This window comes from Adelges cooleyi, unplaced genomic scaffold (assembly GCF_023614345.1).
Source record: "Adelges cooleyi isolate 19-005CV unplaced genomic scaffold, UGA_ACOO_1.1 ACOO_flye_CR_arks_rails_tigmint_CR_PRNA_651, whole genome shotgun sequence".
Classification (NCBI taxonomy): domain Eukaryota; kingdom Metazoa; phylum Arthropoda; class Insecta; order Hemiptera; family Adelgidae; genus Adelges; species Adelges cooleyi.
In genome coordinates this window covers 4,367,557-4,383,822 of record NW_026096352.1, presented here as the reverse complement: position 1 = coordinate 4,383,822, position 16,266 = coordinate 4,367,557, and the positions used below count along the sequence as shown (strand labels likewise).

At 28.8% G+C, this 16,266-nt stretch overlaps 1 protein-coding gene across 1 annotated transcript; it reads left to right on the top strand.

Annotated features, from left to right (window-relative positions):
• Positions 1-449: 449 nt before the first annotated feature.
• Positions 450-13,092, top strand: LOC126844743 (putative fatty acyl-CoA reductase CG5065). Its single transcript, XM_050583140.1, has 9 exons — positions 450-613; positions 972-1,160; positions 3,353-3,604; positions 4,147-4,292; positions 7,005-7,114; positions 9,892-10,081; positions 11,743-11,991; positions 12,392-12,652; positions 12,710-13,092. The coding sequence occupies exons 1-9, from the start codon at positions 596-598 to the stop codon at positions 12,837-12,839; spliced, it is 1,545 nt and encodes a 514-aa protein (XP_050439097.1). The 5' UTR covers positions 450-595; the 3' UTR covers positions 12,840-13,092.
• Positions 13,093-16,266: the final 3,174 nt, after the last annotated feature.

The following is a 16,266-nucleotide window of genomic DNA, read 5'->3' as shown; positions in this document are numbered from 1 at the left end:
AACAATGTAAATAAATGACTAAAAATGAATTAAAAAATATTTTTACAAAATAGATATTATCTATTATTATTTAGTTTAAATAACCACGAATTACTAATATAACAAACAATAAACGTTTGATTGACTAGTCCAAGCACATGGTGACGGTTATTTAATGCCTGGTACGTCAATGCACATTCCACGTAGTGGAATCCCACCTTAGTAGTTCTTGGTTGTTTATTGAAAAAAAAATGTTTATATAAACAAAAACAATGGGCAATGACACTACTACTAAAACTAGCCGATTTTGGCGTTATCATTATTTAACCTGTGATCACAGATATGCATAAATAAATAAATATACATTTTTCCATTCAAGACACATTAAACCATGTTTTATTGGTGTACATACCGCCGTGAATATCAATTAAGGAAATACGAGGTGTCCTTTGTACAAAACATGGTTGAATAATATAGATACACTGCTGTTCTGTTACGATATTCACTCAATAACATTCGATTCACATTCGTACTCCGTAGAAGTGACTGGTGAAGCGTTTTTGTAAAATATTCTGTACACAAGTTAATTTTGCTGTTTTAGCTCAGTGTTTTTGCAATGGATATCGAACTACAAGTGAGTTTCTTTTTGAACACATAATAAAATATAGTTTATACTTGTTTACATTACTTATAAAAATTACATTGCAATGTAAAAACATGGGTTTTTTTCGTAAAGAAGTTTTCAAAATAAAATTTTGTTTGTTTAAAAAACACTACATTAAAAAAATTATGTCGTAAAAATGTAATTTTTATATTATAAGATATCTTATTATATAAGTTATTTTTCTTTAGTATACTCGTAATAAGAATTGTTTTAACATTGAATTAACTATTAATCATATTATTTTAAGTATTTTATTTACATTAGTAGCCAGTTTAATATTCCAGTCTTAAGGGAATTTTTTTGTATACATACAATATTTGTATTGCAGAAAATGGGAGTACGAGATTTTTTCAAGGGACGCAATGTCTTCGTGACAGGTGGTACAGGATTTATGGGAAAAGTGTTAATCGAAAAACTTGTGAGATCTTGTCCGGGCATTGGACAAATTTATATATTGGTTAGAAACCGTAAAGGAAAAGATATAAAGGACAGGATCAAAGAAATGTGTAACGTACAAGTAAGTTATTTTTACATATTATACAATATTTGACTGACCAAAAAATTGTCAACGGAATGTTTATTTTCGTTGTACATAAAATGGTCATTTACATAAATTAAGAATACAAATAAGGTCTACTTATTAAATAATATTACAATGATGACAGTATGCGATATTATATGTATTTTTACTTAAATATTTAGTTAGAAATAAAATAACATAACTCTTGGGGGGTGCTTGGGGGGGGGGGGCTTAGCACCCCCAAAATTATCAATAGCCCCCCCAATTATTTGATCACTTATCAAAGTAATAAATTCCTTAATTAATGGAGTAAAAACTAAAACTATTAATAAGAATAAATTATGAAAATGATTTTAGTTCCCAAACGGCAAAACATTATAACAATGTTTTTGATAATGTTATCATTTAATTTTAATTCAAGTGCTAAATAAAGTTATACATTTTTCAAAAAACGCAATAAATATTGATAAAATTCAAAAGGCTCTAACCCTAAATGTATTTCCCAGCTTATTCAAATTATTTCAAGTCGCCTTGTCTTTGCCAACTAGTTCAGCTACATGCGAACGCAGCTTTTCAGCTATGCGCAAAATTAAGACATGGTTACCTGACATGGTTGCTTAATAATTCATCCATATTATACATTGAAAACGATTTAAATATTGATGTAGAAAAAATTATTGATATATTTGGATCTAAGAATAGGTACATTGCCTTAAAATAATATGTATTTACTTAAATAATATACAAATATTATATTATAATTATTATGTTTTTTATTTATACATTTGTAATGTTATATAGTATTATATATTAATAATTTAGGAGTGTAAATCCCTTGCTGGTCATTTTAGGTAGAAAAATACTAGCCCCCCCAAAAAATTAATGAAATCTCCGCCTATGCATAACTTAAACATAGAAACATTGTTCTGACAAGATTAATCGAGTACAAAGTTCCAGTTTCGAATCATTTATCTAATTATTCCTAATAATACACCTAATACAAAATAAAATTATTTTATTTTAACTTTCTTATTGAATTAAAAATAATAACACAGTTTAACAGTTATTTTGATTTCTTTGATTAAGTTTAAACTTTTCTAATTGAAACCTAATTTTGTGTAATTTTTTTTTTTGTAAATCAGTTTTTTACATACATTTTATATTTTTTGTTTTTATAAAGATATAAGAAATACCCTACGTTGTTAAAAACATAATAAGCTTTCTATTGACATTATTTGGTTTTATAGTTTTAACAATGTATTTGTATCATAGTTATAATTTTTAAGGGGTAAACATTTTTTTTCTTCTTAAAACAGGTGTATGCTATACATAATTTTTACTGATTTTTTTTTTTCATTTACACAACTTAAACAATCAATACGACTTGTTTTTGTCGGGTTGCATGAATATTCATTAAGGCTTAACGAAGCAGTAAACATTTATCGTGTTTACTTAAATAAACAACATTTAATGGCTTGTAACTGGTTTATTAATTATAATGATTATTTAAATATACATATAAAATGCGCAACTTGGCGTTAATCAGGTAGAAAATATTTAAGTTTTAATATAGAATTCGTATACAAAATATGAGCTAATGAAATTTCAGTAGTCTAATTTCTCGGAACACAACTAATATTACACAGTGAGTGATACCATAATAAAATTCATAATACGATTTTAATTTACAAAACACTGCTTACTGTTGCAGTATTGCATAAATATGTTGTATGTTGTGTTATTATAATAAAGTAGTTGGAAATACGATAAATCGTCTAGCCGCTATCCCCTTCTCCGGCGACGGACTGACGACCTGTCCCGGACAGCGAATTCGTCTAAAAACTATCTCATGTTGGCAGGGTTGGGCCTTCAAGGTCCGTTAAGGCTTAAGCTACATGACGATGACAGTATAGAGATATATCATAGGTATGAAAGTAGGCGGAATATTCTATTTTTGTATACTACGGTATATTAATGGTTATGTTAACGTAACTATGCGCTGTTAGAGAATGCGAAGAAAGATCAATTAATACTGACAAAACCGGATAACCGATGACTTATGAAACCGACAAAAAATATCTCGGTCTATGAGTTGTAATAACAACTATAGAGAATAGTACACCTACTATATTTAATTAATTTTAGTAGTTCTACATTACTCAGGGTAAATAAACGTTCTTTTTTCATAGCTCTTCGACACTATAAAATCGCGAAGTCCTGGTTTGTTAGAAGAAAAACTAGTTCCTGTTCTGGGCAACATGACTGATCTACGATTAGGATTGTCGGATAAGGATTACAGCATGTTGGTTGAAAACGTTTCAGTAATATTTCACGCGGCTGCCAGCGTTAGATTCGACGAGCCTATAAGGGATGCGACCATCATGAACGTTAGAGGAACTCGTGAAGTCGTGCAGCTAGCCAAGGATATCAAAAACTTAGCAGTAAGTATAAACTCAGTATAAACAAACAAGTGAATTATATTATCAAAAATCTAAAAGACAATTTGTCGGACGATTATTTAATGATTTTTATATGGACACGTACCTATATTAATTATAAAGAGTTTTAATTATACGGTACTAAAAATTGGTTAGTACATTCCTATTCTGAATATAAATATAGTGCAATGAACTATAATTGAATCGCTTCATTCAATAAGGGACTAAGTCACAATTTTATCAAAAACATTATTATTACAGATTCGTTATCACTATTCTTAAACGCATCGATTTATTTAAAACAAAAATTTAGTCCAACTAATCTAATAATAAAAAGCCATTAAATCCCCCAAACGTTTTACTAAATGGGTGATAGCAACGACGACAAAAGTCAAAAAGCCTTAAATACTTCTCAGTGTCTATGTAAATGTTGAGTCATCATAATATACAATAAACTATTATAAAAAAAAATTCTCATTGTTTTCACCAACTACAATGAACTACTTTGAGTATTAGATAACCATTTGATGCATCCTATTAAATAGGTATTGCTGCACGTTTCCACTGCTTATTGCAATTGCAACAGAATTAAAGTAGACGAGAAGGTCTACGAATCACCGATGAATTGGCGCGATGCCATTGCAATTGCAGAAAATATGGATCCCACTCTTTCCAGTATTCTGACCAAAAAGTGAGTAGAAATTTAACAAGCAATCAATATGGTATGGATCATGGGACTTCTTTATTTGACGTGTACTCCATTTCACAAGCTTTGAGGTTACTAAATAAAAATAATAAGATATCAAAAATATTGTCACTATACGTACAACGTATGACTTTTAATTTTGTTTCTATAATAACGCATAATGCCTATTATTTTTATGAATCATTGTAGTAGGTATTGACGTGATACCCGTAAAGCTATCCTATACTTACGGTCTAAGCTATTCCTTTGCAATACATTTGACCCGCAATATCCAGACGTGTATCCATGACAATAACTCGCCTAGTGCAGGGAATTCGAATTCTGGGGAAATTTATTTAGTGTGACTGTAAGAGGAAAAATTTAATTTTTGAGTAAAATAAACATGTTCTAATAGTCTTTCGTGTGAATAGTTTACCGCAATACGAACATCTCTTGTCATATTTTGTTATATGAGTAACTCACTCATATAACGGATTAGTGAGTATTTATCATACCTACTGAACGCTGGGTTGTCCAAAACTAAATCTATTCACGGTATGTAAGACTGATAATGTAGTGTATGAGAAATGTTATTAAAATAAATATAAATGGTGGCATACAAACTATAAAAAGTTAGATCAGGCAATTGCCTTTTGACAATCAGCTGTATTTAGTTTTAGTTAGTTAACGGGTGGGCCCAGAATGGGCCCATACACTCAGACCTACAGGTCCATTATGCACACCCTCTCACCGAAGTCCTGTTTCACATAGTTTGTCATGCCCATGTCCTGCTTAGTTATGTATTACACTGTACAGAATAATTTTGAGTACACAATTATAATTTATAAATACGTGAAAATTATTTAAAATGTAACCAAAAATGGCGTACTACACAATTCTACCTCTGTACTATGGACCTCCGCAGGGAAGTTGGGGAATTTTCTTCCAGTGCCCAGATATTTTGTAGTAGTATATATATTTATAGTTTAAAAGTGAGCCATGAAATCTTCGCCTTTGCGGTTCACTTTGGCAAATTTCTATTTTATGAAAAAATAACATTTTTCACCAAATTTTTAATATAGATATTGTTTTAAATTTATAAAAATGTATACACAATGGTTACACGTAAAAAGAGTCTAAGCGTCGTTTTGATAGTTTTCAAGATAGCTAAAAACGTTTTATCGTGATTTTTTAGCTTCGATACGGAGCAGCGATGGTATTGGTTTTAAAATGAGCTTTTTTTTTTGTCTGTATACACTATAATTTTTTTAGTATTGGACCAATTCCTTTGAGTAGCAACTCTAAAAATCACAAATTTTATCTAGTTAGCTCTGGTAAGTGGGGTAAAAAATAAAAAAGTTTACTCTTTCACCCTTAAAAATTGGAACAACAAAAAAACCTATACTAGTTTGAAAGTTTCAAGTTGTACTGGCTACAATTTCTATAAAAAGGGTCGTATCGAGTTGAAACTTAAAAGAAGTATTTAGTTAATATGCCCTTATATGTCAATATTCTCAAATTAAAATTAAACACATTTCTGACGCCCCCCCCCCCTTCCCAACGAGGATGCAAGTTTTTTTGTGTTTTTTTTTCAAAAATCACTTTTAAATATTGCTTTGACGCTAATTTGTAAACACTGCACCTCACTTTAATATTTTATTTTTGAACTAAAAAAATATATTGTTGTTTTTAACGCAAACTAAAAATTTAAATTGACCACATCTGTTTTTACGCATTGAATGAAGCACTTTTTTCTCCATCTAAAGATGGAAAACATCGCTTAGAATCGCTTGGAAACTTTACTTAGAAAGTGTCGCTTGGACCCTTTTGCCGCGTAAGCCATCGTATAAAATATAAATGAAGTTATTGCATAATATTTTAAATAATAGAAAGCCAGAAATAATTATTTTTTTCCTCAGAATATACTTATAATGTTCACTTAACTTCATAATTTGTTAGATATATGTATTATGTTATTATAATTTTGTTTTGAACTATTATGATAAGTGTTTTCAATAATTTCATCAAATTAAACTGTTGATTTCAAAAAGTGACTGATTAACTTAACCATCTATAATTGTGACTTATTATTTTATAATTAATCTTAAGTTATAATTAATAATAATAACTTATAATTCAATAAGTTTCTTGCAAAGAAATCACTAGCGTAAATAATTAATAATTTATTATTAAAAAGAAAACACTTCCTGAATTTTCCATCTAAATCATTTCCTTACCCTTGGGCACGCCAATGCTGGTTAAGTATATTTATTATTAATTGATTTTTCACGTGATTTTTTATAACATTGCGATGGGGGCAGACTCGAGGGGCAAAGGATAAAAGGGCATTTGAGTTGATATTATGTGTGCTCGGCTGCGTTGTGTTAAAGTTTTGTTTTAGTTATCGTTAAATTATAATTCCTACTCGGCATATTATAATAAATATTCACGTGAATCAATTTGAAATTTTATATAAGGTATCGTCCAACCTCTACCTCTAGAAAAAATTTAGCTAGTTAGTTATTGTAAGTATGCCAACGGTGCTTTGTATAAGGTAAAAATCAACTGAGCAACCCTTTTAACCTAGTGGCTTTTTACAATAAGAAAAATAATTAATAATAATAATATTATTTATACAGCTAGTTGCGACCGATATCGCCGATTGAAGGTTTCGTTTGAATAGTCTTTGTTTAATAATATGCTGAATATTTCATATAGGTTTCTGGGTTCGTTTCCAAATACATACACATTGACAAAACTATTTGCTGAGCAAATAATCAACGAGGAACGGTACAATATACCATCAGTCATATTCAGGCCGTCGATCGGTAAGTGCGTCATTCGTGTTGACGAATTGATAGAGTAAAACAATAGACATGGACTTATAACAATAATTATTTTGAACAAATATTACTAACGTAAATAAAATTGTCACAAATGAAATTAAATGTAGATGACTTAATGCAAATATAACAGATTGTGTATGCTCAGTATGCCAAATTGCAAATGATTTCGAAGTTGTTAAGTGTAAACCGTAGCTAACCCCTAACGCCCTTTCATATAGAACCGTTCCAACTAAATTGTTTTTTCTGAAACTTAAAAATGTTCGTTGAAAAATGATAATTGCCCATACAATTCTGCCCAATATCACCCTAAAAATAAAACTTGATCGGCATTATGAACAATGAAATTATCTTCAGGAAAATTTGGATATTCATCGATAAGTTCACCTGTTTAACTATTTTAAATGCCATAAAATAACTAGTCAAAAGTATAATTACAATTAAATACATGTTTTAATTTTGGTTCCTTGAATTATACGGATAATTTGATTCATCAAAGTGGTTAGGCGACTACAACATATTTGCATATTTAAAAAAAAAAAACTGCGTCGTTCATTATACCTACAATACAAATTTGGTACCATAGAAGACAGACGAGTAAATACACAATACACACAGGATGATATATTTAACATAAGACACTTATTCTCTCGGCAAATAATTATAATTTTACAGTGTTCCAGAGCGCTATCAACTTTTAAAACTAAAATAGAAATTTAAATATTTAACTACATTTTTAAAACAAGAATAATTTACTGAAAAATTTGACTTATTGGTAGTTTGTTTTATAGTTTTATAGGTATTAGCGTTTGAAATTTAGGACGGGAGGGAGAGTGTATAGTTCAGTAATGCACGCAGATAAAAATAATACTTCACTCATCCTTTCTTTCCGTTTTAAACATAAAATTTAATAACTTTAAAAGTAATTTATAAAAAGGTTTATTGAACTTTAATAATTGTAAATAAAAATTCTAATAATCTCAACTAGGTAATAGACAATAGTATTGTGTGTAAGTAAAAAAACATAGTGTATGGTTGTTTTTAACCTTATTCCTGTTTACTAAACAGGTCATGTTAATTGTAAGTATCTACATTATGTTAGTGAATATAAAATTAGATGCCTACAGCCTAATACATCATGTCATACAAAAAATTGTTTAAGTATTTTTTTAACAACTAAACCGTTTAACGTTTGTTCTTTCATAATATGTCCGCTTTGACCGATATTACGTGTTATTAGGTAACAATTATTATTATAGCAACAACAGCTTAATCTATACATTTTTTAGGTATTATCATTCTAGGCATATACGTGTAATGATACAACATTCCGAAATCGAACGTATATTTATTTGGTATATTTGATTAGAACAAATAATAAGACTTTTCATGTAAAAACATATTCCATGAAAAGGCATACCGTATTAAAATCTCACACTAAGTACGTGCGTTGCCCAAGTAGTGTGAATAATAAATTTGTGTGCATTTTATGGTTTAACGTTAACTTCACGCCATTCCTGTTTAATTGACAAAACTTTGTTTTTGGATAATTTTGAAAAGATTATAAATTAAATCAACAAACATTATTAACGTAATTGAGCTCATACAGATGGATAATAATATTTTGTAGACGTGTTTTTAAAATTTGAATTATTGTAATAAATAATATAAAATAGTTAAATATTTTACCACAAGTGTTGCTTAAGTTTTTTCTAGATTAATAATTAATAGTATGTCTCGTTTATAAGACTATTTAAAGAAACTAAAAAAATACATCTATTCTAATTTGATTTTTTACTTTTTACTTAAAAAATAATGTACGTATGACCTTTAAATGAAGAATTCATTTGGAAAACATGTAACACAATATTTTAGTAAATCCGGTACCTAATATGTATCAGTACGTGGTGATAGTTTTTATGACACACACAATACACTATCCATTAACTAATATTTTTCGTTAATTCTAAAAACATTATTTTACTACACTACCTTAGCCTACCTAAGAAATTACCATTTTGTCTTTACTTCATATCTACGGTAATCATCAATGGGTTGACTTAAGTCGATTTTCTTGCGTTTTATTTGAAATAAAATAAACGTAAAATGAAATACTATTTTAAAAAACCCCTGACATTCGAGTTGGCCCTTGACACATTATAAACTTATGTTTTGAAATTCTTTATGTAAGTAATACCAAAACAATGACCACTTTTCATTAAACAATGTATGTTAAATTTTTGTACAAATGTTTATACAGGGTGTAATGTAAAGTTATACCGAGCTTCAAATGAGACATTCGTGTAGCTTTATATGTACAATAAATGGTATTAAACAATAAATGTCGGCCACTCGGTGTCAAAAAATCATGTTACATATCAATTCAACAAGATTTTTTCTCCTAATTTCAAATCTGAAATTATTTTTTTCGCTAGACAAATTTATAATGAGATACGAGTTCTATTTTAAATAATTTTAAAATGAAAAAAAAAATAAATACCATTTATTGTACCCATAAAGCATCCTGAATGTCTCATTTGAAGCTCGGTAGAACTTTACATTATACCCTCTATATAATTATTTTTTAAACCAAAAGTGGTCGGAAATGGTCTTTGTTTTTTAAATTCTCTTTGGAATCTAATTCATGACAAATTATGTAATTAAGAATACGACTATGACCTATAGGTGTCTTGGGAAACATTTTGTAACTCGTTTACTTATTAATTTGTTTTAATTCGCTTTTTCACTTGTTTGGTAAATAGTTATTTCATCATACAATGATCCCGTATCGGGATGGTTGGACAACTTCAATGGCCCAATTGGCTTGATGGTTGCATGTGGCAAAGGGATTGTGCGAGTTACGCTAGCCGGTAAAACTATAATTCCAGATTATATGGCCGTCGATGTATCAGTTAAAGCAATGATAGTAGCTGCTTGGGATCGAGCAACCAGGTATGTACTTTTTATGCAGTACGACCGTATAGTGAGCGAAGATCTCTTATGTACATTAAAACAGTTATAAGGAAGTCAGATCTTACTAACGACATTTAACTTTACTAGAACATCCCCTATATTTTATCGTATGAGTAGATATTTAGTACATTGTTATTATTATAATGTGCTTTGGAGAGAGTTAGTCTACACTACGCGGTAGTAAGACATTTATTTAATTTTTAAAATAATAATTAATACCGTTTTTATTATTTTTTTGCAAAGTTTAAATAAATAAAAATAGATTTGTACAAAACTATTCTTCTGATAATAACTGTGTCATTAACAGTTGTGAACAAATAGTTTAGTAATACACAGTAAGCATTCAAACACCTATTGTAACGTAGTAGGGTGGTCAGCGGATAAACAACCAATAGTAGTTAAGATAATAAGTATTAAACATTATTTCGTCTGTATAGACTGCACAGTTAAAATTAACCACTTCGTAATTTTCGAATTATCGTTTTCATAAAAATGAATTTATAATATTAATTATTAAATACATACGTATTAAATAAACGTTAAAACTTAAAATACAATTTATTTTATAAATAGTTATTTTATTTTCATAAGACATTTGTTTAACTTTTAAAAAATATTTGTTGTCTCACTCATAGAATAATAGAATACATATTTTTTTCTTTTATCTGCAATATATCAAGGCATATTCTGGTGACGGAAACATTGTAGTTCACACTTGTGTTCAAACATACAAAAGGTACAGGGTTTAGTATTTTGGATTTTTTTTACATTAATTAAAAAAAAATATTGATAATAACTTAAAATGAATACTACTACAATTGTTTTACTTAAATGTACAAGTATTTTAGGCTGCTATATTCATAGAGTTTAAAATATTAAACAAATTCAAAACAATATCATATCTTAAATTATCAACGTTTTTATTTGAGCCCTTCACTTTCGGTTACTAATTAATTAGGTTAACTTTTTTTAGGTATAGTGTTTTCCCAGTTTGTTTGGGATTTTCCAGATGAGTAAACGTTTCTAGTACTTAAATTATGTTTCTAGGAAAATAAAAAATCTTTATGTTATTTGTTTTGCTTATAATTTATAGAATAAGTAATCTAGCTACAAATATATTTTGTTAACCATTACTTTTTTATAAAAAAAAAGAATTCATTTAATAGATACTTCAGAAAGTAAATTCTACAAGAGTAAATGTTTATCCTACTTTTGTCGTAACTTAGATAAAATCACCTTTAAAAGTTATGTCGCTAAAACTAATGTAATTTATATTTACCCTTAAATTTGTTGCCTTACTTTTAATGACTACTTGATTAATTGATATGAAATAGTGCTTATAAAAGAGCTAACCCTTATTAAAACCTCTTTGATTTCTTTTATTGCTGCCGGATCGTTTGTTTTGGTGAACTGAAGATTGTTTAAAATGATCGTATAAACTCTACAGCGTGTGAAAATGAAATTCGTACCAATTGTTCGGATAAGTAAATGTCTGGAAATAACCAGATAAAATATTGTGTCCCTGCAAAGTTAAGGTTTATTAAACTCGTATAGTCGTATGACCTTATTGTGATATGTTTAACCAAGTGTAAAAAGGACGAGAACCCACTGGAGTGCGAATACAATTTAAATTTTTGCAGCTCGCCTGGCAATAACGGTTTACTACCAGTATACAACAGTGCTTCGGTGTCAAAATCGATATCCAACAACCAATTGACCGAGATGGGATTGAAGTTCATGCAATTTTATCCGTTTGAGATAATGATGTGGCGTCCCCAGATATCAATCACCAGTTGTTATTACTATTATTATACAGCCACGTTGTTGCAGCAAGTGTTGCCGTCCATACTCGTCGATGGCCTATTGAACATTTTTGGCATACCACATAAGTACAAATATTAACATATTATAACCTTAGATCCGTCTATATAGTACATCTTGAGCCCACGCGCCCATTGTGTTTTCATTAAAAAAGTAATGGACAAACGGGTTCAAAATAAATTGGACGTGTTATACCGTCGATTTTAAATTAAAAACTAAAATCTGATAAGGCGTGTTACACAAATTTCTAATAGCGACTTTAGTATTGACTTATAGGGAGGGCTAACAACGACCGTCAAGCTAATTTGGTCACCGTAAGCGTTCCTTACACAGCTTTTAACTTTTAATAAACTTTCTCCTTAAAAGCAATTGGCTGATAGGATTGTTTGGCATGAAAATATTACACTTAACGACACTCGATTGTTATTTATTTTGTTCTTTTGTACATAATATAACGTGTTATTGTAGACAATTGTTGGGTCTCCAGAAGAAGATCTACATAATGACCATGGCCCTGTCGTACTTCACCACCCAATCTTGGTCGTTCCAAAATACTAAATTCCTTAGTCTCATCGACAAAATACCCGAGGTCGACCACGAAGAATTCAACTACGACTTCAAAAACATTGACCAAGAACAGTTTTTCGAAAACGCCCTGTTGGGTGCACAAAAGTACATGTTCAATGTGGACACCAAAAGATTTCCGATCGCCCGAAGGAATTTGTGGCGGTAAGAAACGCGTTAAAAAGTTAACACAATAAAATTGATAATTTTGGATATTTTTAGGCTCACATGGCTCGATAGATTGGTGCAAGTCATTGCTGTGGTGCTATTGGTTTGGCTATTAATTCAATTTGACGTTATACCATGCACGTACCTGCAGTACATTAGCTATTGGTTTAAACCGTCGGCCTAGACTTGTTAATCAATAATTTACATTTATACGAACAAAATATTTGCTATTCATCTATTTCTTTTTACATCTGTCTAATGTTTTGGTTGATGAATTGATTTGTTATTGTGAATTAATTTATATAGTTATAGTTTATGTTCAATGAACAACAAAAAAGATTAAGGTTAAATAATAATAAGTAATAATAATTAAGAAGCGTTATTGTATTGCAAATTTATTTATTTTTGGTTGGACTCAAACTTTAGAAATACAATTTTACAATAATATTTTAGACTGTTACAGGAATGGTCCTTGTACATAAAAAACAAGACATTTTTTTGTAAACTCATCACTATCTACTTATTTTAATCAAAATAATTAAATATAATAGAGGTAACGCAACGGTTCATAAGTAATACCGGTAGACAATACGCCGGTGATGTGTATACCTACCTATAAATCGACTACACGTTACAACCGCCACATAGGCACTAACTTAAATTAAATATTTAACAGAGTAAGAGTCGGAGCCTAAGGTCAAAGCCGTGTGGCTGACCATTGACCACTGGTTTTAACAGTCCAAGACCAAATTGGTAATTAATTGGTAATTATACGCAAAGTTACTCAGGTGATAAGCGTTTATAGGAAAAATTACAAATTAGAACTTTTTTGAGTTTAGGTAGTTGGTTACATAATAGTGTAAGAGGCTTTCAATGTTTTATGGACCTGTAATATTATTCTATAAAATAATTTTTTCATCTAAAAAAAAGATTTCAAGAGATAGCTAAGATGGTAATTTTTCAAAGTCAAACAGCAATCTGTATATGTTAAATTTTTATTAAAAGTAGAATGAATTTTTTGTGTATTAATATTAAAATAAGTCTATTTTAGTATTATATTAGTGATAATTAGATTAAAGGTATAATTTCATATACCTATCAATAATTAAGTACTTTACAATTTTGTTGTAAACATTATTGAACTATTTTATTTTGTTCCGGAGTGTATTATTTGACAAAAGAAACATTTTTGATTCGTTGAAATGCTTTTGGTTACTGTTTCACTATGTTTTTCATATTTTATTTAGGAAAGGAAAAAAGTGCACCAGCTGTGAGTACCTAAAAAAAGCGTTTGTATTTACAAAGCATAGCAGAAAACCTTTTTTTATGTTTACCTAATATTTTTTTTTTTTATTTCCTTTCTTTAAAAAGCTATTCAAAATTATTATAATACATTAATTGATTACGACATTCGAAATAACAATATGATTATTATTTATGTAATCCAAAATTATATAAACCTATAAAAAAATATCATATAGTGTCCTAATAATTAATATGTTATGACCAAGACTTACACTTAAAAGACGGTGATCGTATTAAATTACCAATATAGACAAATAGAGTAGAATAGTACCTATGCCTAAGCGTGACAATTTTTCGGTAAAAAAAATAATTCTATTTTACCCCAAAAAAGGCTATGAAACTATTAAAAGGAATGCAAGCGTTCTGCTTTAAAAGAGTTGTATAGGCAATATTTAAGAAAAAAAAGGGTTTTAATAAATTTCGATCATGTCAATTTACCGGTTAATTTGTACAAGCTTCAAGGTATTATTTTGAATTAAAATTTGTTTTTCTGTGAGTAAAAGCAATTTTGGTTTATTTTAGACCAATAAGCCAGAACAAATTTCTACTACATAAATTGTTCTACACTTTTAATAGTTTATAACTTCTAATGAATTGCAATAAAATAATGTGACGCAACGGACTATTTATAAAATTCTTTTGTGTACCTATTAAACAAAAATGATTAAAGGTCAAACACTAAACTTAATGTAAAATCAATTACAATTAGATTTGTTATCTCTATTGACTATTATTAAAATACTAAATAGGCGATGGATACAATTATAATTCTTATAAATGCACATGTTCAAAATCATGTGCATACATCTGAAATAACTACTTTCAAGTCATTGTACATGTGATTCTGTTGAATACAAGTTCTGCGAATTTTTAATATTATTTATTAATAAAAAGAGAAACGACATTTATTTATTTAAATCAGGTACGTGCATATACTTTGTATAGTAAAGAAATTAATATTTAAACACCTTACCATACAAATAATACACTCCATGTACGACAGACTAGGCTCAATCTAGGTCTCAGTTAAGGATTTAAATATTAATTTTTTTACTGTATAATTAACCATAAGTGATAATTTCACATATATTGTTGTAAGCTTTAGTCAAGTCAACACGTAAGCAATAACTAATTTACCTAGATGGTAATTTTCAATATTAATAAAATGAAGAACACTAAATGAGAGACCAACGATAGGTACTTGTTATAGTTAAAATATTCATAGGGACGATGTGATAAATTAATAAACTTTAGCTAACTTCAAATGTAAATACCTACTATAATTGACTTGCGTGTTAATAGACCTCTTAACAAACGTATTTTCTAAATTTTACTTCCTTTTTTTAAGAGCATATAATAAATATGTACACAAATCAAACGATTTTGAATAATAATAATATTTGTAAAGTGGTTTTAACAAGATTTTATTATTCTGAAAGAATTCAATTTACAACATAAATAAACATAACAATTCAAAACATAAATAAATACAATAGTTACCTGAAAGAATAATTAAATTACACGTAAACGTTTAAGGGACTGCACATATAAATAATGAGTAACAATATAACATAATATAACAAATAACAATGACTAATGAATATTCCATAAATGATAATAAGTAATAACACACAACCGACACAGATAAGAAAAGTATAGGACACAGCTAAAGGGCGCTATGTTATGATTTACATATTTCATAATGAAAAATAAATTGTATTTTAATTGAACTATTCATTGATTCAAGAAGCAAGTTAAATGCATTAACATTTATTTGTTAAAATAGCGGCTATGAACAATTCTTTGCACGGGCTAAACTACCGTAATTACAAAAATGGACCACATCTCTGATTACAAGGGCCTCCATGTAAAACCTAATGAGAATCTCAAAATTGTAGTGGGTATTTGAGAGCTCTTTTAATATAACGTTCGATTTGCACTCAATTTTTTTTTATAAAAATCACGATCCTCAAATTACGCATCATTTTTTACAATCGGTGCGCTTATTTTTTTTTAATTTCTGTACTTGAGAACTGAGGGTTAAACCGAAACATTTTTTGGGGATTTTTGGGGGTTTCCAGTTTCATTAGTGATGACAATTACGGATTTTTAAAATAGTCAAACAACTGTAATGTAATTCGAGTGTTAATTGGATAATGGTTGTTCTATGCTTAAGAGGTTAAATCTACGACTAATACAATTTATTCGTTAAATGATTTGATAAATTCGAATTTTTGAAGTAGGCATACAAAATACTTCAATCTATGTTGGACACCTTTCTTTGTTGAATTGTTTTTTTATTCCAT

What these genes read in the sequence shown, in the direction of transcription:
- LOC126844743 (XM_050583140.1), top strand. An exon ending in CATATTCAGGCCGTCGATCG is followed by an intron (nt 7,115 to 9,891) that starts GTAAGTGCGTCA and finishes TTTGGTAAATAG; the next exon opens with TTATTTCATCATACAATGAT. An exon ending in ATTTTTGGCATACCACATAA is followed by an intron (nt 11,992 to 12,391) that starts GTACAAATATTA and finishes GTGTTATTGTAG; the next exon opens with ACAATTGTTGGGTCTCCAGA.